Source organism: Hyperoodon ampullatus (assembly GCF_949752795.1).
Source record: "Hyperoodon ampullatus genome assembly, chromosome: 14".
NCBI lineage: Eukaryota > Metazoa > Chordata > Mammalia > Artiodactyla > Ziphiidae > Hyperoodon > Hyperoodon ampullatus.
The window spans coordinates 83,017,487-83,040,484 of NC_136927.1; the positions used below are offsets into that span (position 1 = coordinate 83,017,487).

At 52.5% G+C, this 22,998-nt stretch overlaps 1 protein-coding gene across 1 annotated transcript in view; it reads right to left on the reverse strand.

Moving 5' to 3' along the window:
• The window catches only part of BMP7 (bone morphogenetic protein 7), a gene marked incomplete at its 5' end in the record, with an annotated part of 88,259 nt that overhangs the window by 14,798 nt on the left and 50,463 nt on the right, over positions 1-22,998 (reverse strand). The window contains one exon of the mRNA XM_079719174.1: positions 12,407-12,555. Within this exon, the coding sequence (XP_079575300.1) occupies positions 12,407-12,555 (149 nt within the window). The remainder of the gene's footprint in view (positions 1-12,406; positions 12,556-22,998) is intronic.

Here is a 22,998-nt window from a genome sequence, read left to right on the forward strand (position 1 = left end):
TCTGGAGCCTGTGCTCCGCAATGGGAGAGGCCACAACAGGGAGAGGCCCGCGTACTGCGAAAAAAAAAAAAAAGCACTAGATGGTACACTTTAAGATGGTGAATTCCATGTATGTGAATTATATCTTAACTTTTGAAGTACATAAATTACAAAAAAAACAGGAGTAGGAATGACCCATCAACCACACCCCGGGGGATAGTGTTTGTTAATAAACAGTATAAGGATGTCCGTCATAGCGCCCGGCACTCTTGGGCTCCTGATGACCATTTACTAAATGAACAAACATCTCCTGTGCCAACAGTGGACCGAGAGCTCACAGCCCGGCCAACCCTCTCCGCGGCCCCATGGGGCAGACATCGTGATGTCACTTTTCAAAGAGGAACAAGGCTCCCGCGATAAAGGCCTTGCAGCGGGTCAGCGGTGGAGCCAGTATTCGAACCCTGTTCTGCTGGAAGCCAAAGTCTGAGTTCTCAGCTTCACACCAGTGTGTCCTGGGCTGCCCCATGTGCTAAAAAGGGGTCAAGGTTCCCCAACACAGGGTGGGAGCTGCATGTTAACTCGGAGGCTCCCCTGGCCCAGGACCACATCTCAAAGAGCCACCTGGAGGTGGAGAGGAGACAGCTTTCTCCCAGGCTGGTCTTCACCTCCCTGGTATTCCTTGAAAGGTCAACTATGCGACCACGGTCATTTGGAAGAATGTGGAATGAAGGACCCTGACCTGAGTTCGTGCCCCCGGCTTCCTCTTGGGGTGGGAGGGTTATAAAAACTCCGCCTGGTGTCTGCAACCGGAGCAAAATGCAGAGAAGAAAGTGGGCCCTGCTGCTCACAGCCCATTTGGGGTTCTAGAAGATGGACTGACCTCCCAGCCATCCCCGGGCACCGGGACTGGCTGCAGAATCTGCGGGTCCCAGCGCAAAGTGGAAATGCAGGACCTCTTGACCTAATGTTATTAAAAATCGCAAGACGGAGACAGCAGAGCATCAAACCAAGCATGGGGTCCTAGTACAGGGTCCTGTGCGGATCACACACCTGTCCCGTCATGCACGTATAGACACACGGAAACACGTGTGCGCAATTCCTCATAACTGGGATGTGTGTCCCTGCTGATTCACATAAACCTGGGTTGGGGGCAATGTACTGTGGGCATCTTTCCTCGTCAATGGAACACATGTTGATCTCGTCTCTTGCGGCCGCAGAGGGGCCTCACATCTGGAAATCCCTTTGCCTCACCCTCTTCCGTCCCAGGCTTGAACAAACAACTTGTTTATTCATTTAGCAGTTCAGTCAACAACGATTCATGAAGCCCCCTCTGTGTGCCAGGCACCGTGCCAGGTGCGGGTACAGCAGCGAACAGGGTGACAGCCCCCAGGAGCTGACCAGAGAGGGAGATGCGCTCACGGGCAAGGGGGTGCTGGTCAGGGGCTGGGTCATGCGGGGCCTCGGATCATGTTCTAGGTCTGGCAGGGGGACGTGGCCAGAGCTCTGTGATGAGAGGACCACTGGGGCTGGTGTGTGGCGAACAGATAGGGTGGGGAGAGAGGAAGCCGCGTGGAGGTCCAGAAACCAGCCCCCTCCCACCACGTCCTCCTCTGGACCCCCGTAACGCTCAGGGCGGCCTCTCGGGGCCCTGCACACACGTTGTCTTCCTCCAAAAGCTCAGCAACTCAGGGCAGGGATGGTCCCTTCACCCACCATCCCTGCACAGGTGAGAGTCTAAGACGGGGCCCAAAGCACGTTCACCAAGCAGGCGATCGCAAACACAGCCGGCCTCTCCACCTGGCACCGGGCGTTTGGACTGATGATCCTCTGGGGTGCCGTGGTGGGCACTGTAGGCTGTGCAGCAGCATCCCTGGCTGCTCCCAAAAATGCATCCCCAAAATGTTTCCCGACCTTGCCAAGTGTCCCTGGGAGGCAAAACGTCCCAGGTCGAGAGCCAGGTGTTACATAAACCCTTCCTAAAGTAAGCCAGGCAGCACAGACATGCAAAGATAAGTTACCGTGGTCAAGTTTTTCGCTGCGCAACCCACAGACAATGTGGTGCTTTATTAAGACAGGATAATTAAATGAGGGGGGCACAGGCATGAAATACCAACCAGCCACCTAAACAATTCACTCATCTACTTACAAATATTCCTGGCTCACATGCCCCGAGCCCAGCAAAGCTCTGCGCCCTGGGGGTTACCACGGGGACAAGACAGGTCCGGGCTCTCGTGGGACCGACAGGAGGAAGGGCTGCCAAGTGAGGAGCAGAACATGATACAGTGTGATTCCACATGGGAGAAAAGAAATGTGAGGCATATACCAACCTATGTGGATATGTATCTACATAAAGTTTATTTCTGTCTTAATACTCCCACAAAGGGCAGAGAAAGGTTACACTGGGGGAGAGGATGTGTGGGTTAGCTGAGAGAGGAATTCCTTTTCGTTTTATGCTGTTACAATATAAAGGCTTCACTTAGCACTTGCAAGTACTTGTTTTGATTATTTGTATTTAAACCTCCAGAGCAAGCCACACTGAATAGGGAGCCAGGCCAAACGTACTAGGCAGAGGGACTGAGGTGGGTGAATTCATTAATCTAGGCAGGAAGAAAAGATACACGTAATATTTTAACATAGGTCTGTATCTTCGAAAAAGATTTCTATTCTAGACAAGGATTAATAGGTTAGAAAAACCCTGAAGATTTGCTCAAGGATGGGATTAACCGATTTTGCAAATAAAAATACAGGATGCCCAGTTAAGTTTGAATTTCAGATAAATGAATAACGTTTGCAATATGTGGGACACGCTTATATTAAGCAATTATTTGTTGTTTATCTGAAATTCAAATTTAAGCGTGCATCTGTATTTTACCTGCCAAGAGGTGCTCCTTAAGTCAGGATAGAAAGCCTTTCCTGGCCTATGATGGTCACTGACCCGGCTATACTGTAGCAACCATGATGGGGTCTCCGGCCCACCCAACAAGTGGGTAACAACTCTGCTGATTTCTTCATCCTTAGGATTCATGGCTCGCCTCTAGCAGAGTGAGTGTTTTGCTTCTGTTCCTGTTTTTTGGCTTTTCTTAAATTTTAGTTTTCAAATTAACGTCTAGTAAAACTGGCTTTTATTTGGTATCCAGATCTGTCCGTTTTAATGAGTGTATTGGTTCATGTTAGCACCACTTCTCTCAGGATACAGAGCAGCTCCTGCATCCCAAAGAACTCCCTCGTGCTGCTTTACCTCAGTGCATCCAACCAGGGGTGAGCCCGCCCCCACCCAGGGGACATTGGCAACGTCTGGAGACATTTTTGGTTTTCACAACTTGGGGCAGGGGTGCTACTGGCATCAAGCGAGTGGAGGCCAGAGATGCTGCTAAACATCCTACAGTGCACAGGACGCACCCCGTCCCAACACACACGCAGAGCACGCCAACAGTGCCGAGGGGGAGAAACCCTGCTTTCTCAGTCACCCCCTCCCCGACTCCCTGACTCTCAATGACTAACCTGTTCTAATCCCTACAGCTTTGCATTTTCTAGACATTTCATATACATGGACGCACTCTTTTTCGTCGGCTTATTTCAACCCGCGTGTCTTTGAGATTCACTCGCGGTGCTGCATGTTTCACGGTCCACAGTGTGGATGCACAAAGTCTGGTGACCCAGTCACCTGCTGAAGGACACCCGGGCTGCTTCCAGTGTGCGTAAGCATGAACATCATGACAGACGTTCCCGTACAGGTTTCTGTGTGGACCCGCGAAGCTGAAACATTTACTGTCTGGCACTTTAGAGAAAGAGTTTGCTGACCTCTGCTCTAACCAACCCCAAATCCACTGAATTCTAGACTTGTAAAGAATACCATAAAATGTCCCAATGAGATAAGATGCCTTTACTGTCTATTATTTGCCAGTGAAAGTATTCCTTGCAGAGAGGGTTCTGCCCGTTGTTGGTTCACAGCGAAGATTATTGAGTGTGTGCTCTGTAACAGGCACTGTGCAAAGCCCACCCCCTGCACTGCTCTCGGGCAGGACTACTGGCCCCACATTTACAGACGGGGAAAGCTGGCTCGAGGCTACGAACTTGACCCCCAAAACTTTGCCGAGGGAAGGTGGATGGAAATGCAGAAAGGAGAGATTGCCCAGGCATGGATGTGGGCAGCCTATGGGGTAGGAAGGATCCACCGAGGCTCTGAGGGGAGGTCCTTCCCAGAGGCGAACCAGGTGGGCAGGGGTGTGGATACAGGACTCTGGGAAGTTGAGCTGAGGACAGGGTCGAGCCAGTGCATCAGGCCACCACTGGCAGGCCTGGGTGGCCCGGGCAGAAAGAGCATGCCCAGTCCAGAAGAGCCCCGGAGCAGGCAGGGAGCACAAATGGGGCCTCTTAGGGAAGGAGGGATGTAACTCGCCCACAGGGAGGGTGGCATCTTGGTTTTCTTGTGGTTTCTCTGTTTTCCAGGGCTAGAGCCATCGGATGCCCCTAGGAGGCCCACAGCATAAGAATGTTCCTTCTTAACTGGGCAAAACGCATTAATTCCAGCCACTTCTCCTGATGGACCAAGGCCTGAGTGACAAGTGAGAACGCAGTTAATACTTGTGACATCCACCTGGCCCAGTTACCCAAGGCCACCGCAGCCGCCACTGCCCACCGGCCCTGGAAGGTCCCATCCCAGCCTCTGGGTCACCAAGGCCTCTTCTTCGCTCTCTTGCTTCGGCTTCTGGACGAACAGGATGTGAAGCAATCGCGAGGGCGAAGGCACCTGGGAGCCAGCTGCGCCGTGGGCGGGATCGCTCACCGATCTCGGCTTTATGGGGCTTAGTCTCCGCAGCCTCCATGGGCGAAGGCTCGCTCCCGGGTCCCGTCTTCAGCTGCCGCCGCCGGCATCACACTTGCACGGCATACGCCCTCAATCCTTTAAATGCCTCACAATCCCGTTTGATCCCATCTGGGATGATCAAGAACAGGGATACGTGCTCTCGCGGGCCCCGGAGAGAAGCCCGAGGCCCTCTTTGCATGCAGACGTCCAGGATGTGCCTGTGTGAGCCCTTCTGGAGGGAGAGGAAGGGGCCCTCCTGGCCTTGGAGCTCCGGGGATGTCGAGCAGCCGCTGGGGGCCCCCAGCGAGGGAGTGTGAGGGGGGAACTGAGGCCCCCGGGTTGTCTTCTTGGATCGGAGAGCCAGGGCTGATGGACACCACGGGCCTCCTGAGCCGTCAAGTGATTTCTTCTGTGGACAAGGGAGAGGAGGAGGACCCTCTCAACGAGGACAAGACGTTGGAGTCCTCGCCTTGGGAACAAAGGACTAGGCGCTTCTGTATCTGCAAAGACGATGGAGTCTCCAGCCCAAAGCAGTCTTCCCCTCCCCGCCGCTTTGGGACGGGCAGCGGCACCAGAACACCGTGTGCGGGAAGCCCTCTGGAGCCGTCCTCGGAACCTCAGAACTTGTCTTCACGGTCTCATCCCTGACCTTTAGCATATGGTCCCTTCACCGTCTGCCTCCTCCTATGAGAATGTGAGCAAAAGCCTCGTCCTATCCAAGCTGTAGCCTCGGTGCCTGCAACAGTCCCGGGTCCATCATAGCTCCACACAAATGTTTGTTGAGTGAATGAATATGCTTTCAACATGGGCAAAAGGCTCTTGACTGTAGGAAACCGGTTCTGACCACCAGGTGCTGGGGCTGGGAGGGCTCAGCATTGCTCTGCAGGCTGGGATCCGTCAGGCACCGCGGCCAGACCCACAGCACTTTTAGTGGCCTGGGAAAACGTTATAACGTCTCTTAAAATCAGAAGAAAATACATGAACTTTTTAGTGTTGGAGAAAACGTTTTCATTTTTTATCCAGCCAGGATTATATTCATCGTTATACCAAGATGGTCATAAACCAAGTTTTAACATTTTTGAATGCAGGGAGGACCCCCTGGCCACTTCTGTGACGCTGGCTCCTCCAGTTAGCCCTGTGGGAAGCCCACTGTCTTCCGGGTCCTTTTTCAAACTCTCTTCCCAGGAAAGGGGATGTGGAGAGAAGAGCCAGGCAGAAACCGGGATGCTATAGGGTCCCAGGCTCTCTGTCTGGGTGGCCCAGCCGTGCACCCAGCAGGGGCCTGTTAATTACACACTGCCCCTCAAGGTGTGGCCGCTGGTGACCCCATGCCTCAAAAGGCTTTCCAGCAACGAGCAAGCCTGGACTCAGAACCTGCAGCGAAGCCCAGGTCTACCCTGGGAGCAGAGTGACTTTAGTCAAGTTGCTTGGCCTTCTCGGCCTCTGTCTCCTCACCTGTAAGACGCTGGCCATCACAAACGTGCTACCTGGGCAGGGTCAGTGTGAGAATTAAACACATCGATAACAGCAATAATAATATCTAACACTCACGAGCGTGGACAGGGTGCCGGCCCAGGGCTCAGCATTTTTACATGAATTCACTCTTTTCTTCCTCCCAGCCATAATTATGCCCGAGGAACAGATGAAGGGACAAGGCATCAGGAGGCCGGACCAGCCGCCCCAGATCACACGAGGCCGCCACGGGGAGCACCAAGCTACCGGGCACTGGAGTCGGTGCAGGAGCCGCCAGAATGTCCCCACTCTGGTCCCGGACCGGAACTGAGCACGGGGCCTGGCCAGCAGCAAGGGTGCGGCTCTCCCAGCACCGCCTACGCAGCCCCCTTGCCAGCTGGCGAGCCCTCCACACTAGGGTCAGGTCCCCTCTGCTCAGGTGCCTCTTCCCTCTCCCACTGATCTGGGGGTTCAGGGGGGCGCAGCCCGTGTGGCTTGGGAGGTGGAGGGGCTGCCTCTCCTCTTGTCCTCTGTACAAGGAAAGACAGCAGACGCCAGCCCTCCTTCCCGCGGCGTCCTGTCCTCGGAGATGAGACGAGCCTCCCTACTGGGCTCCTGACGAGCCCCAGGTGCCCGGGGAGTTTACGGGCTTCTCCCCACACAGGCTCGCTGGCTGGCGGAGGCCTCAGCTGCGCCGCCTTGCTCCACTCCGAGGGGTGACCAACAGGAGGGCCGCAGCTGGAGGAAGAGGGAACAGACACGCGCTTCCTGGGTGGTCTCAGGCAGCACGTGAGACCCGGTGAGCCGGGGCTCACCTCACGCCGCACCAAACAGCAGGAAAGAGGGTCTGTGACGTCTGTGCCTCACTAAGCAAGCTGGTCCGAATTGCTATCATCAGCATGCCCATTATATGGGTGGGGAAACTGAGGCCCCGGAGGTGACCTGGCTGCATATTCTGGCAGGTGCCCAGTGGCTGCAAGATGCTGTACCCTGACTCAGTGCCCCATCCCCTCCCCTCCCAGACAGGGCACTGGGAGCTGGGCACGGGTGCCACGCCCTGAAACCCTGTCTTCTCCAGGTGCTGTCGGAGTTTATGATAATGCTAGTAGGTGGTCCCAGGGCAGGGGCCAGGCTGTCCCTACAGGCGACGGAGGGCTGGCACACAGTACGTGTGCATCAGCCTGCCCATCAAATGCACCCCAGAATCCGTGGACTCCCCAGCAGGCCCTGCTGGTCTTTCACCTGTGTAGGCATCCAATGTGAAAAGGTTCTGACCCAGGTTTAGACCTGAATGGAGTTGGCCAGCCCAGGCACCATCTTATAAACAGGGTACCCCAAAACATGGAGCAGAGTGTTATCACTGGGCCGGACCCCAAGTTAGAAGGAGCCTGTGAGAAAAGGCAGATTCTTGGGCCCATCCTTGGGGAATCGCCATCAGTGGGTCTGGGGGTGGAGCCCGGGAATCTGTATGCTCAGTGTGCCACCCAGGGGGACTGTGATGGACAACATGTGGGAGAAACACCATGGAGGGAAACGATTTCCCAGGCAGGAGCCTGTGGTCTCAGAAATGCTGGGTTCACTTGCTTCTTATCTCATCCCCCAAAAGATGCAAAAACTCATACGCTCAGTTGGCCATTGACTACTTTCCTCCTCCCTGTCGGTCTGGGTGGGTGGTCCTTCCCTGACCCAGGAAACCAAACGAAACTTGCTGCGTCGGCGTGCACAGCACCTGGACAAGCCGGGTCTCAGGGCGGCAGCATCCATGCCCAGCCCCCAGGGCCCCATTTAGGAGGGGAGGAGATAGGGCATCAAGTCAGGGCATGGCGTCTAATCCTTACCCTGGCTCTAGGCAGCATCTTGCGGCCACGAGGCTACACTCCCCCCGGATGGAGAGGGGTCCCCAGGCCTCAGCACCTCTCAGGGGCCCCAGTTTCATCACCTGTCCCTCGGGGATGTTAATGATAGCATCTACCCCGCTGGTAATAGTGAGAATCACACGAGACAATGGCAGAAAGCACTTACTTTGCGCTTAGCAGCTACCACATGTTAAGCAATTAAGCTCTTCACTCGCATGAGCTCATCTAATCCTTTGCAACCACCCTGGGAGGTGGAAACTATTATTCACCCCATTTTCCAGATGGGGGACATTAAGTGACTCACCCTGCGTCATGTGGCTAGAAACAGCAGAGCTGGGACTTGAACCTGGGGAGTCTGGCCAGCTCCTGAGCCCAAGCCCATGTAACCATCAGGCTGTGCCACGTCAATAAACACTGAGCCTCAGCCACAGGTTGGGGGGAGCAGACGCTAGAGGCAAAAGGGGGACAAAGACCCTGACTGTGGGGGAGAAAGGGGATGGCAGGCCTGGGTTGAGTGTCACTTAAGAGAAAAACCAAACCTGTGCCACCCTGAGCCAGAAGGGCAGGCAGGATAAAGGAGCACATGACCCATTGGATCAAGTTGGCAGGTCAAGCCAATACCCACAAGTTCAGGGAAATGGTCACTCTGAAGAGGTCAATCAAGTCTCCCTTAGCCTCATTTGTGCCTCATCTCCACTATGTTCCACAGGGGCTTTTAAGGACAAACAAGAGTTGAATGATTCCATCGCCAAATAAGTTTGGAATTCTTCTATGCTGTATACCCTATCAGGAGATTCACAATGGACATCAGCAAAATAAAGGCTCTGATAAGTCCTGCAGTGAATCCTGTTTAGTTTATCCAACCTAGCATTTCTCGCACTTAACTGATTGTGACTCTTCACGGAACACAGTTTGAGAAATTCTGGTATAGAGCAGGCGTTGCAAATTCCTTCTGTAAATAGTATTTCTGAAAATGATATTTTCAGCTTTGTGGGCCATAGCGTCTCTGTTACAACTACTCAACTCTGCTGCTGCAGCACAAAAGCAGGACCAGGTGATACATAAACCAGTAAGTGTGACTGTGTACTAATAAAACTTTATTTATGGACACCAAAATGTGAATTTCCTATAATTCTATGTATCACAAAATATTCTTCTTTTTAAAATTTTTCTTAGCCATTTAAAATTTTGAAAACTATCCTTAGCTCACAGGCACCCCAAAACAGTCCGAAGGCTGACTTTGGTCCACCGTGCATAGTTTGCCAACCCAGTATAGAGCAAGGGGAAACTCCAGCATCTTCTAGGACCCCACTATAAAGTGTCAGGGGCATGGAAAGGGGAAGGATTGCGGGGGTGGGGAGCCTGGGGGAGGCCATCAGTAGAAAGAAGACCAGACTGGAAAGAAGACAAGTGTGGTCCTAAACTCTGTGGCCCCCTCCCACACAGCACGTGACCTTAGGCGGATAATTCTGGGGAAGAATTTATAAAATTTATTTACGTTTTCCAAATCCACTTGGCCAAACCCAGCATTAACCACCGTAAAAAGAAGAACTAAAAGCTGGAACAATATTTGCAGCTCAAATCACAAAGGGCAAAATGTCCCTAAAATATAAAGCAGAAAAAGACCGACGCCCTGTGTGAACAATGGGCAGAGGAGACAGAGGTTCCCAGGGAGGAAACTGCAAACGGCGTATTTGAGAAAGGGCTCAGCCTCGCACAGAGGAGAGAAAAGCAAAGCAAAACTACAAGATCCCACGCATCACCTATCGGATTAGCAAAGACAGGTACATTGGAGAGGTTGTCCCAACAAAGAAGGGGACACGGGTGCCTTCATGCACTGCCGGTGGGGGCGCAAATGGAAAGACCTCTCCGGAGGGTAAATTGGCAATACGGATCAAAACTACAAACAGGGACTTCCCTGGGGGTCCAGTGGGTAAGACTCCACGCTCCCAAAGCAGGGGGCCCGGGTTTGATCCCTGATCGGGGAATTAGATCCCACACGCGTGCCATAACGAAGAGCCTGCATGCCGCAACTAAAAGATCCTGTGTGCCGCCTAAACAAATAAATAAAATATTAAAAAAAAAAAAACTACAGACATGCCACTTTCAGGAATTGTTCCTAGACCTACACCTACTCAAGTGTCCAAGGACACGTGCGCTGAGGTTCTCCACTGCAGCCCTGTTTATAGGAGCGGAAGATGGAAAAACCCTCGATGTCCATCCCGGGTGGACTGGATGAGTTACTCTTGGTGGTAGTAAAACAACAAAAACAACGACAACTCCTCCTCCTTTCATTTAGGGCATGTGTATCATGAGCCGGGTCCTGTTCTCAGCCCTCACTACTCAAAGCACTGTCCAGGGACCAGCAGCCTCTGCATCACTCGGGGGCTGTTTGGACCACAGCCTCCCATCCGCCCCAGACCTGCTGAAACAGAATCTGCATTTTCACAAGAGTCCCAGGGAATTCCTTTGTACCTTAGGGCATTATTTTTAAAACTCTTCCTGTATTAACTCACTCGTTCTCAGAACAACCCAATAACCCAGGCTCTCTTATTACCCAAGGGTTGGAGATGAGGAGTGGAGGCTCTGGGACGTTAGCGAAGTTGTCCAAAAAGTCACACAGTGAGTGAGCGGCAGAGCTGCATCCACTCCACATGTACACGAAACCACAACAGCCTCTAAAGACTAAGGAAGCTCTTTAACAGCGGAAAAAAGACCAACCTCTGAGATACGTTGTCCGGTGAAAAAAGCAAAGCGAAGAACACTGTATATACTATGATAGTATTTGTGGGAGGAAAAAAAAAAAAGGAAAGCAGAATCTATATGTAATTGCTTAGATACCCAGAAGGCATCTCTGAACAGAAAGACACCCAATAATGTGGAGATAGCTGCCGCTGGGAGGTGGAACACAGCAGCTGGAGGAAGGAGGTCAGAGGGAAACTACTCACTGTTGCACACGGCTGTAACTTTTGAATTTTGAGCCAGGCACATGTATTACCTATTCTAAAATAATTCTTTTGTAAACTGGTGTAAGGAAGAGTTACCCACCCTAAAGGCATCCCCACTTAATAAGAAATACGCTTTGGGGAAGGAGAAATCGGCACAGCCGGGCCCACCCTAGTCCCGCACGTGATTTCCTGTCTGCCCTTCTCAGAAAAGATGGGGGCTTCCCTGGTGGCGCAGTGGTTGAGAGTCCGCCTGCCGATGCAGGGGACACAGGTTTGCGCCCCGGTCCGGGAAGATCCCACATGCTGCGGAGCGGCTGGGCCCGTGAGCCATGGCCGCTGAGCCTGCGCGTCCGGAGCCTGTGCTCCGCAACGGGAGAGGCCACAGCAGTGAGAGGCCCGCGTACCGCAAAAAAAAAAAAAAAAAAAAAAAAAAAGAAAAGATGGGCGTGGGGTGCGGGGGAGGGGCTGGGGGAGGGGCTGGGGGAGGGGCTGGGGTGGGTGGGTGGGGTGGGTGGGGTGGGTGGGGAGGGAGGGCGGACAGCGCATTCTCCAAGTATCTGGGACTCAGCACCACATTCAGTCTCCTAGAAGAGGGTTAATGCCTCGTATCAGTGCGGTGGTCCTTAACTGGGGCAACTGTGCCCCGCATGGGACACCTGGCAACATCTGGAGACATTTTTGGGGCGTCACAAGTGGAAGAGGCTATCTATCTATCTAGTGGGTAGAGGCCGGGGATACTGTTAAACATCCAACAATGCCCAGGACACCCCAGAATGTCCTGTGCCCTGAGTTTGAGGAGCCTGCATCAGCACGTTCTATGTTCGGGCATCATCGGAGGCTGAGCTAAAGTGCAGGTTCTGATGCCGCAGGCCTGGGATGGGCCAGAGAGTCTGCATTTCGAACAGGGGGAGGCCACCCATGCTGCTGTGAGCAACGAGGCCTCACCCAACCCAGCTCTGGCCAACTGTGTAATCATCTTATGCAAAAGGGGTAGGGACTGCTTTCATTTTGGATCAAAAAGCTGGACAGTGGGCTTCCCTGGTGGCACAGTGGTTGAGAGTCCGCCTGCCGATGCAGGGGACGCGGGTTCGTGCCCCAGTCCGGGAAGATCCCACATGCCGCGGAGCGGCTGGGCCCGTGAGCCATGGCCGCTGAGCCTGCGCTCCGCAACAGGAGGGGCCACAGCAGTGAGAGGCCCGCGTACCGCAAAAAAAAAAAAAAAAGCTGGACAGTAAGTACTGATGGGGGAGGGGGCAGGGGAAGCCTGGTCCTGATGGAGACCAGCACGTGGACTGTCGCGATCCTCCTCGGGTCCACGGCTGCGGGCCGCACCAGCACGAGCTGGGGTGGTGGCGGGGGCTTACCATCCAGAGTCTCCACCGAGAGCTGCAGGCCCAGGTTGTGCCGTGGGTTGACCACCCAGTGGTTGCTGGTGGCCGTGATGTCGAACACCAGCCAGCCCTCCTCTGAGGCCCAGAGGGTGCGGCTGTCGAGCAGAAACAGGTCCGACTCCCTGCAAGAGAGGAGAGAGACGCAGGCTCCGGGTCAGCAGGTCATGGTTCGGTCCCCCCGTCAGCCAGCCAGCCACTGATGGACAGGAGGACCTTGTGAGGCAGGGGAGCTGGCAGGAAGTCTGCCAGTCCCCCCAAAGTGGGTTCATCAGACCAAGATCCAGCCATGGAGATCCCATGTAGCAGCCATGGTGGGGAGACAGAGTGCAGAAGAGGTGTAAAGAGATATGTGCAGGAGACAGGGAGCTGCTACGAGACAGATGCACCCTTCAGATCCATTAGGGGGGATGCCAATGAGATAGAGCACAGGAAGGCAGCAATTACACAGCCTCCATGATGCCGGAAGTTTCAGGAAACAGAAGTCCCCTTTCGTTGGCTTATTCACCACTTGCCAGACGCTGTCCCCAGTGTAGTATGCACATTCTCATTCAGTTCTCACAACCCTAAGTTGTGGGAGTACTATCATCTCCGATGAATCCATGGTAAAACCATGACATGCCCAAGGTCATTTAGCCAGGAAGTTGCTAGCCTGGGGGTTTGAGCCCAGGCAGCTGAGCACCAGGGCAGACTCTCCTCATTTCCACACTATGCAACTTCTTCATGAGCCCAGCAAGTCTTAGGAGGTGGACCCCCATGCAGACTGACATCATTAATAGAGGGAGTCCTTTAATTCTCTCTTCCTCAGATTTGTAGTAGCAAAATGGGTAAAACCACAACTGACCTTGTAGTGGATGGAGGATGAATGGATGGAAGACGGATGGATGGATGGATAGATAGAATATGGATGGATGGATGGATGGAAGATGGATGGAAGGTTGATGGATGGATGGAAGATGGATGGATGGATGGATGGAAGATGGATGGATAGATGGATGGATGGATGGATTTTTACATTCCTAGGTAGTAGAATTCTAGTATGTAAGATATCTTAATGTCTCTTTTGTACTTTTAATGATAAGGATTCAAAGTTTAAATATTTTGAGTCCTTCGATAGTCAGTGAGGATACTTGAGCTCCTACACTGTACCAGGCTGTGGGTACAATGATGACCAGCACCCAACCAGCTCCTGCCCCAGGGTACTGACAGTCTCTATGGTACCTGGAGGCATCTAATTTTCCTGGGAATTAAGGTGAATTTTCTCTGCTCACACCTTATCAGATGTACCAACTACTGATTGAGCGCTTACCACCTGCCAAGCCCTGGGTTGAACCGCCTGCCCAGATCGTGTCACTGAGCTCCGACAATAACTGTCTGAGGTGGGTGATATTAACTGTACCACTGTGCAGGTCTCAGAACTGAGGCTCAGAAAGGCAAGGCTGTTTGTGCAGGGTTACACTGCTAGCACACAGCTGAGGCGGGACTGGAACCCCACCGGGCCCCCTGTGAGGCTTGCAACCTTACAAGAAGAGACGGTCTTCTGGACGCTGCCTTTGCTCAAGTGTAGCTGTCATCATTTCAGAGCCTTTGGCGAATTAAACCCATTGTATATAACTCACTAAGCCCTCGGCCGAAGCGAGCGGCAGATACCCGCTCCTTGAGATGAGGCACAATCTCCCTGTTGACCCCATCCCCCGCTCTCTCTCCTAAAAACTAGCGCTGGCCACCCTCTTCATCTTTCCTGTGTGGTCTGCAGGCCTCCAAGTTTGTGAGGTCTCTGTTGCATCATAACACATTAGACATTTACCAAGCATATTAAACTGTATAAGACTCAGAGAAGGCATGCATGCAGAAAACAAATTGGTAATGTTACCCAGTGTCTCAAATTTACTTTCACTCGGAACCCAGGGGAAATGCACTGGGAGATTAACAGGTCACTCAGAGAAGTCTACACAGGTTGGTGAACCAGGCTCAGAAGCAGACAGGAGCCAAGACAGGTGTGAGGGTGGAGGGCTGTCTCATCAAGGCACAGTTTCTGGGAGTCAGGGAATGAATTTGAGCTGTATTTCCCTCTTTGACTCTCTCCATCCAAAAGTCTGAGGGCGGAGGATCGAGTTGGCCTCGTCAAGTCCCTGCCCCACCCTTGGCCACGGGAGGGCTGGGCACTCCACGGTGATGGACAACATCACCAGGACCACAAGATGGAAACAGGGGTTATCCCCACCTCACGCCCCCCCAAATCCCACTTTTTAAGGGATACTCAGTAATCTCCGGAACCCAATTCAGAAAATGCTGAATTACATTACGCCACGCACGGGAACGAGATACGACTTCTGATCTTACGGCCAGCAGAACAGAGCCACACTACAAGACAGCGCATTGTCTCTTGACCAGCCAAACCGCAGTCCCTTGTGACTGTAGGACACTCGCTGCCTCTGTAATACAGAGAGATCAGAGGGGCAAGGACGTCTTTTTAGAGCCACAGAATATTTTGAGGACAGTGTTTGACTTTCATGGCCAAACTGAATTAAAATAACGAGACAGTCTTTCATGACCCGTTTACTTCTAATTCTTCCCAGTGCCTTTTCAGAGGTAGTTTCAGAACTGACTTGGGGGGACGTCCACACAGATTTTAAACTTCCAAACAAGAATTTCCACTGTCTTCATCTCCAATCTGCCTTGATGGCTTTCCTGGCTATGGAGATTTCCAAGACTGTCAACGAACCAGTTCGCTGCTCTTGATAATTAACAGATGAGAGAAGAAGCACCACTCCGAATCAAAACAATTCCCTCACTCGCTCAGGCTCCAGGGCCCCGGTAGGAAGCCTCTACACCACAGCACAGAAGTCACAGACCTGGGTGGCAACTTCGCTGGAAAATTACTTGCCAGAAAATGTGACCAGATATCTGGATAGGCCCTGATGGACAGTAAAACAATGAATAGCAACTTAGGGACTGGAATTGGGCCTTTGAACAGTGAACGCCTTGCCAAATGGTACTACACGTTCTCTTATTACAGCCGGGACACCGAGGGCCAGATGTTACAGGCGAGCGTTGACTCATCGTGAATCAACATGCGTGCGTGTGTGGACTCCCTCTCCTGAGCCCTAGTTCGCAGTTCGTTCCAGGCTTGCTGGGAAGAGCCGAACCTTCGTGGAAGGCATCTGGACAGGAAAGCCCTGTCGAGGCGGGAGGAGTGAGATGCTAACACAGACTCTGCTTTGAGACGGAAAGCCCAGCCCCAGGTTGGCCGCGTGAACGGGACAAGGGAGCAATTACCCAGCAGCCGCATCCAGACGGACGGCTGGGAACGTGGGAATGTCTCGCTGCCACCTCCAGCATCTTATTCGAACACAATGGTTCTTACAGCTGGGAGGAACCAACAAGCCCTTTGTGAAGTTTCTGTTTACCATGAACACACTGGCCTCCCTGACGAGCCCAGGTGACAGCAGAGGCAGCACGGCTTAGGGTGGGAGCCCCGGGGGACCTAAATGCACTCCTTGCCCTTTCCCACTGCTAAGAATCTAGGTACTTTCCATGCACCAGCTCCCTGATCTCCAACAGTCAGGTTATTGTTCCCATTTTATAGATGAGGGAAGTGAGGTTCAGAGAGGGGAAGCCCACTGCCCACATGGATAAACCTTCTAAGTGACAGAACCAGGATACAGCGCCGGAAGCGTGACCTGAGGACTTGGTACTTAAACCCCATCACCTCCTTAACTCACCCTCTGACCGAGGGACAAGAGACCCAGGAGGTTGTTCAATGCTGCACGATGCGTGTTATTGTCACAACATTGTGTGGAGTAGAGAAAATACTAGAGGGGGGATGACGTCCAGGTAGCAGGGAATAGAGAAGGCAAGTAGGGCAAGCTAGCTCATTCCAGGGCCTCACTTTCCTCCTCTGTAAAATGGAGAGAATGCCCTCTTCTTCAGCAGCTGGGGAAGCCGACTGAAGACTAGCCTAGTGACAAACTCCCAAGGCTCCTGGAGCATCGCTATAGTTACTACAAGTCATGTAAGTGCCGGTGTACAATCCCTGTTGGACGGTAGGAAATTCTGGGATGGGAACTTTATCTATCTTGGTCCCAGCCATTACATGACAGCCCAAGATCCATGGAACAACAGCCCACATATCCATTCAAACAATGTTCGCCTTGGACACCAACACTCATCAGACAAGTGTCTCCGAATGTTCGCAGTCGGGAGATTTTCTGCAAATATGGCCGTCAACAATTCCTCTCCTCCCTCCCCATATGCAGCCCTCTCATAAATCAGAGAGGTCTGCTCCACCTCTGACATCTGCGCTGACCACCTGACTTGTTGTGGACTCAGTGGCAGGGAGGCCCTGCCATGTCCGGGAGGAAGACAGAAGAGGCTTAGCAGATCTGCTTCTGCTGCCCACTGCACTGGCAACTCTGACTCTTCTGCGGGAGAGATGACATGGAAGGGGAAGGGGCACAGGCTGCGGAGGAGGGGGGTCTGTGAGGGGAGAGAGAGAAAAGCCAAGCCAGCCCTCAGCAGACATGCCGTCCAGGGTGCTCCAGCCCCAGCCGAGCTCTCAGCTTCATCAGGGACTACAGCAGACGCTACCAAGAGTAGAAAAACTGCCCAGCTGAGCCCTGCCCAAATTCCTGAGCAATTAAATGATTGTTGTTTTAGTCACTGCGTTGTTGGTGGTTTGTTCACCACAGAGATAGAACCCAAACAACAGTCACACTGTTTAGAACAGAAAAACCGAAAACAAACCATCTACTCAGAGGGACAGGTAAAAACAGAGGGTGTATCCAAGCGCTACACAGCTGTGTCAAAGGACCATATAAATCCATACTTCTTGACAAGAGGGAAACACGGTATTAAGTAAAAAGGTGTCATAAAACAGGATGTGTAGTATGCAAATTTCTGGGAAAATACAATATGCTAAGATTGGTTAAAAAAAAAAAGGAAATAGAATAAAAGGCCTTTCCCCACACCCAGATGGCTTTATACTGTATTTTTACCATATTATCAAGAGATAATTCCTTCTGGACTTCCCTGGTGGCGCAGTGGTTAAGAATCCGCCTGCCAATGCAGGGGACACGGGTTCGAGCCCTGGTTCGGGAAGATCCCACACGCCGCAGAACAACTAAGCCCGTGCACCACAACTACTGAGCTTGTGCTCTAGAGCCCTCGAGCCACAACTACTGAGCCCGTGTGCCACAGCTACTGAAGCCTGCGCACCTAGAGCCCGTGCTCCACAACAGGAGAAGCCACCGCAGTGAGAAGCCCGTGCACCGCATCAAAGAGTAGCCCTCGCTCACCGCAACTAGAGAAAGCCCGCATGCAGAAATGAAGACCCAACGCAGCCAAAAATAAAATATATACATAAATAAATAAATTTTTTTAAAAAGAGATAATTCCTTCTTATACAAATTGGTCAAGAAAATGGAAGAGGGCAAAGGAAGAACCTGTATTGTAAAGCTAGCATGTTATTGATTCCAAAGATGGATAAGACCAATTTGAACAGACATTTCTTTAAAGATATACAAATGGCCAGTGAACATATGAACAGAGGGTCAACATGATTAGCCACTAGGGAAATGCAAATCAGAACTACAGTAAGTTAATACGTCACAGCCAGCAGGATAGCTAAAACCAGAAACACAGACAATAGCAAGTGTTAGCCAGGATGTGGAGGAACTGGAACCTTCAGACACTGCGGGTGGGAATGTGAAATGGTGCAGTGAATTTGGGAAATAGAACAGCAGTTTGTTTTTTTTTTTTTGCGGTACGCGGGCCTCTCACTGTTGTGGCCTCTCCCGTTGCAGAGCACAGGCTCCGGACGCGCAGGCTCAGCGGCCATGGCTCACGGGTCCAGCTGCTCCGTGGCATGTGGGATCTTCCCAGACTGGGGCACGAACCCGTGTCCCCTGCATCGGCAGGCGGACTCTCAACTACTGCGCCACCAGGGAAGCCCACCACAACGGCAGTTTTTTAAGAGGTAAAACATAGAGTTACCATATGACCCAATAATTTTACTACCCAAGGGAAATGAAAATCCTATACATGAATGTTCATAGCAGCATTACTCATAAGAGCCCCCCAAAAATGGAAACAACTCATATATTCATCACATGATGAACAGATAAACAAAACATGGTAAGCCCATACCATGGAATACTAATTGGCAGTGAAAAGGAATGAAGCACTGACACATGCTACGACACGGGCAAACTTTGAAATCATTATGTTAAGTAAAAGAAGTCAGACACAAAGGACCACATATTGTGTGATTCCATTTATATGAAATGTCCAGAAGAAGCAAATCCACGGAGACTGAAGAGATGAGTAGCTGCCAATAGCCGAGGATGGGGAAAAATGAGGGGAGGCTGGCTGCTAATGCGTATGGAGTTTCCTTTGGGGTGGTGAATATCATCTAAGATTAAACAGGGTAACCTTAAATAGCACAGCTCTGAATATACTAAAGACCAATGAATAACACACTTTACAAGATTGAAATGGATGGTATGTGGAATATATCCCAATAAAGCTATATTTTAAGAGTGAATAAGCCCAAAATGTAGAGCACAGTGTCATGATGCTAACAACTTTTTTTAAGGTTAACACACCTATGCGTGGAAAGCCTAGATGCATATACTCTGAAGTCGCAGCAACAATCCCCCCTGAGGCTGTTTCTCGCCTCTACACACACACATCAATGTTGTCACAAGTCAGCAAGCACAATCTATTTCTGAAAGAAGTGAGATAGTACGGGGTCCACGTTGTTTCCATGTTTTACTGGGGACAGTCCTGCCCGTTCCTCCAGGCTCACACAGGCTGGGGAAAAACCTGGTCTTCCCCATACTCATGCTGCTTCCGATGAAAGAAACAGCAGGAGACCCAGAAGGCAGACTTCACCCCTCCTGAAACCCAGCCTCCCCCAAAGCTCTGCTCTCCGCGAGGCATGAACCGCCAGTGACCCCCAACTCCGTGGCAGAAGGGGTGTTAATATTTAACCACCGGCCTGGGGACACAGTGCTGCTGGGGCTTGCGGGCTCCTCCTCCCAGGGGCACCATGAGAGCGGCCGAAATCTAACCCATGGGGGAAGCAGGAGGAAGCCCACACCATCACCTAACCTAGTTTCCAGCATCTCAGCCCACCTTCCCCTGGAAAGTCCGACCACAACGGAAAAGTGGGTATTTTAAAATCTCCAACGTGGGAAGGTGGAAAGTCCTTTTTTTTTTTTTTTTTTGCCCTCTGGCTCCTTAGAGACTATTTAGAGACTGTGATCTCAAGGGCCTTCGCCCACGAGCCTCTCCCAGAGTAGTAAGAGCCCCACGCAGAGACGCCACCTGCTCCGACCAGGGCCTCAGAGACATTGTTAATGCTTTGCATACACTCAGCTCCCAGGGAAACAGCCCCGGGACTGAGATTGGAAGCCTGGGGGTTCCTCTGGCCCCTGGGGTTTTCCAGGCAGGAGTAGGACCCATGGGAGACAGATTCCAACGGGGTCACCCAGTGCCCATTGCCTGGTCACCTGGGACTGTCCCTGTCCAGTCTCAGGACCCAGTTTCACTCTCCTTTCCCCTGACCCTATAGCGCTGTAGAAAGGACACCGCCTTCCACCTGCCAGTGGGGCCCAGCAGTGCAGGGTCCTCACAGCCAAAAAGGACCTTGGAAATCTACTCCAGATGCCTTAATCTTCAGGCCGGAAGACCAGAGTCTGGTGCACAGGCTGCTGGTGGCTGCATGGGAATTAGAACCCAGTCCTGGGCCTCAGTCTAGGCCAGTGTGATGGAGGCCGAGACCCAGCTTGACTCCCTCTGGGATCCCTCAGACACAGCCCATCACTGACAGGGTGCAGACGCAGGCTGGGGTTCGGAAGGGCCACATTTGGAGTCACCCAAGGTCTCTCCAGGAGGCCTCGCTGGTGGCATGGGGCATCAGCACTGCAGCTCTGTATCCTGGGCACCCACTGTGCGCCAAGCCCTTGAGGGACATTCTGTCACCTAATCATTCCTCTTCCAACCAGGTAGACATAATTACAGCCCCTACTTCATAGATGAGACAACTGAGCTGCAGGGAAGTTAAGACAGCATCCTCAGCTAGTGACCGGCCGGCCCCCGACCGGAAGTGACATGAAGCACATGGGCCCATTCTTCACATCGGTGCCCCCAGCCAAGAATCCCTCCCTGAGGTTAGAGGAGGTGGAGAGGATCCAAGAGAGAATGTGGCTGGCCCAGTGCCAAGGTTCCCCCCAACGCCATCAGAAAAAGGGAAAAGAACTTGAGATTACGTGGTGTGCGGCATGATACCCCCCTCAAAGACATCCACGTCTAATCCCCAGAACCTGTGGATTACATGGCAAAAGGGGTTAAATCAAGGATTTTTGAGATGGGAGATGACCCTGGATTATCCAGGTGGGCCCCATGTAATTACAAGGGTCTTTATAAGTGAAAGAAGATGACGGGAGGGTCAGAGAAGGAGATGTCGGACAGAGCAGAGGGCCGAGTGATGTGACTGCTGGCGGGGGCCGCCAGCCGAGGGATTCAGGTGCCTCTAGAAGCTGGAAAAGTCAAGGAAACAGATTCTCCGCACAGTCTGCAGAAGGAAGGTAGCCCTGGGGACATCTCCCTCTTAGCCCAGCGAGACCCATTTCAGACTTCTGACCTCCAGAACTAAAAGCTAACAGATTTGTGTTAAGCTACTAAGTTTGCGGTGATTTGTTACAGCAGCCAGAAGAACGTAAGAATTTCCCTCCTGAAACACACTCTGAACACCTCCTATGTCTCAGGAGTTCTGCTGGGAACCAGAGGTACAAAGGCAGCCACAGACGGAGCTCTGGGTCCATGGGCCATGAGTGTGTCCCATAGTGAGGGCAAGTAAACCCTGACTAAGTGGAATGGAGGAGGGGAAGTGCCCTCTGGGTGAGCAAGACCAAGGAAAGCACTGGATTTGGGGGGGGGGGGTGAGGCTGTCCAGGGGGGACATTCCTTGGGAAGTGTCTCCTGAGGGAGGCCAGAGGGGTGAGCAAGGCCGATGCAGCCAAGAGGGGAGGAAGGGCATTCCAGCAGAGGGAACAGCATACGCAAAGCCTCATGAGAGAGGCTACCGTGGAGGGGGTGCAGGTACGTGGTGAGCACAGAGGCATGCGGCGGCACGGAGCTGCAGGGGGTCCTGGCCACGGGAAGGTTCAGATGCTGGGAGAACTGGGAGGCTGGGAAGAGTTTTAACCAGGGAGTGGAAATGACTGGCTTTGGGCAAACTCTCCCTCACCCCTGCTCTGACCCTCACCCTGTGGCTCTTTGGCAAACTGCATGGCTGGACATTTTATTTGAAAACTCCTGCATGTTGTAAACCGCTTCTGGGCCTCGAGAACATTCCTCAGAAGGCAGCGAGTGATGGAGAAGCCAGAGCTTTCCCAGGCTAACATGATGTCACGGAGCGGGGCAGTCATGGCGCTGCTAAGGCTGAGTCAGGCTGGGAAGCCAGCAGCCCGCTGTGCACCTGGAGACAGCCCAGCCTGCAAACACCAGCCCTGCAGGGAAGCCGGGAAGGAGATCAAAGGAGCCGGCAGAGGAAGTGGGGCGTGGCTGTCATGAGGCTCCAGGGTCAGGGAGGACCCAGCCCAGGTCCCGGAACCCCACCTGGGGCTTCAGGGAATGCCCCACCTTCTTCCAAGTCACCCAGACACCAGTCCCTGGTGTCCCCGGGGTGGGAAGATGAAGTCAGAGAGGTCCAAGGCTTTTTTTAAACACTTTTTTTTTTTTTTTTAAGGCTGTGCCTATCCAGGAAGACTAAAATTAAGTCATCTGGGGGAGAAAGGTGGAAAAACACACAAAGAAGCACAATATTCTCCTCCCGCAGCCAGAGCACGAGTCACCAGCCCACAGCTTCCCTGCCCCAGGACCATCTGTCTGTCTGTCTCTCCCTCCTGTCTTCCCTTCCCTATCCTCCACCTGGGCATTCACAGAAGGGTCAAGAACACCCCTGCCCAGGGTCCAAGAGGCCTGTGTCACTGGAGTCAGGGAGCAAATCAGCAGCCGTTAAGGCCTGGGTCTCAACCTGGCCGTCTGCAAGAGGAAGGATTTGGAGTTTATCAAGGTCTCAAAAATTGCTTCCCGGGCTTCCCTGGTGGCGCAGTGGTTAAGAATCTGCCTGCCAATGCAGGGGACACGGGTTCGAGCCCTGGTCGGGGAGATGCCACATGCCGCGGAGCAACGAAGCCCGTGTGCCACAACTACTGAGCCTGCAGTCTAGAACCCGCGAGCCACAACTACTGAGCCCGCACAGAACAACTACAGAAGCCTGCGCGCCTAGAGCCCGTGCTCCACAACAAGAGAAGCCACCGCAATGAGAAGCCCGTGCATCACAACGAAGAGTAGCCCCCGCTCGCCACAACTAGAGAAAGCCCACGTGCAGCAACAAAGACCCAACACAGGCAAAAATAAATAAATTAATTAATTTAAAAAAAAAAAAAAACAGCCTCCCATGAATAAGATGTCCAAGGGGGGAAAATGGCAGGGCTGAAAATCACAAAGGCTCTGTATTCAAGTAAGATCAGGAAGCACCACGTGATCACTGCTTCTTA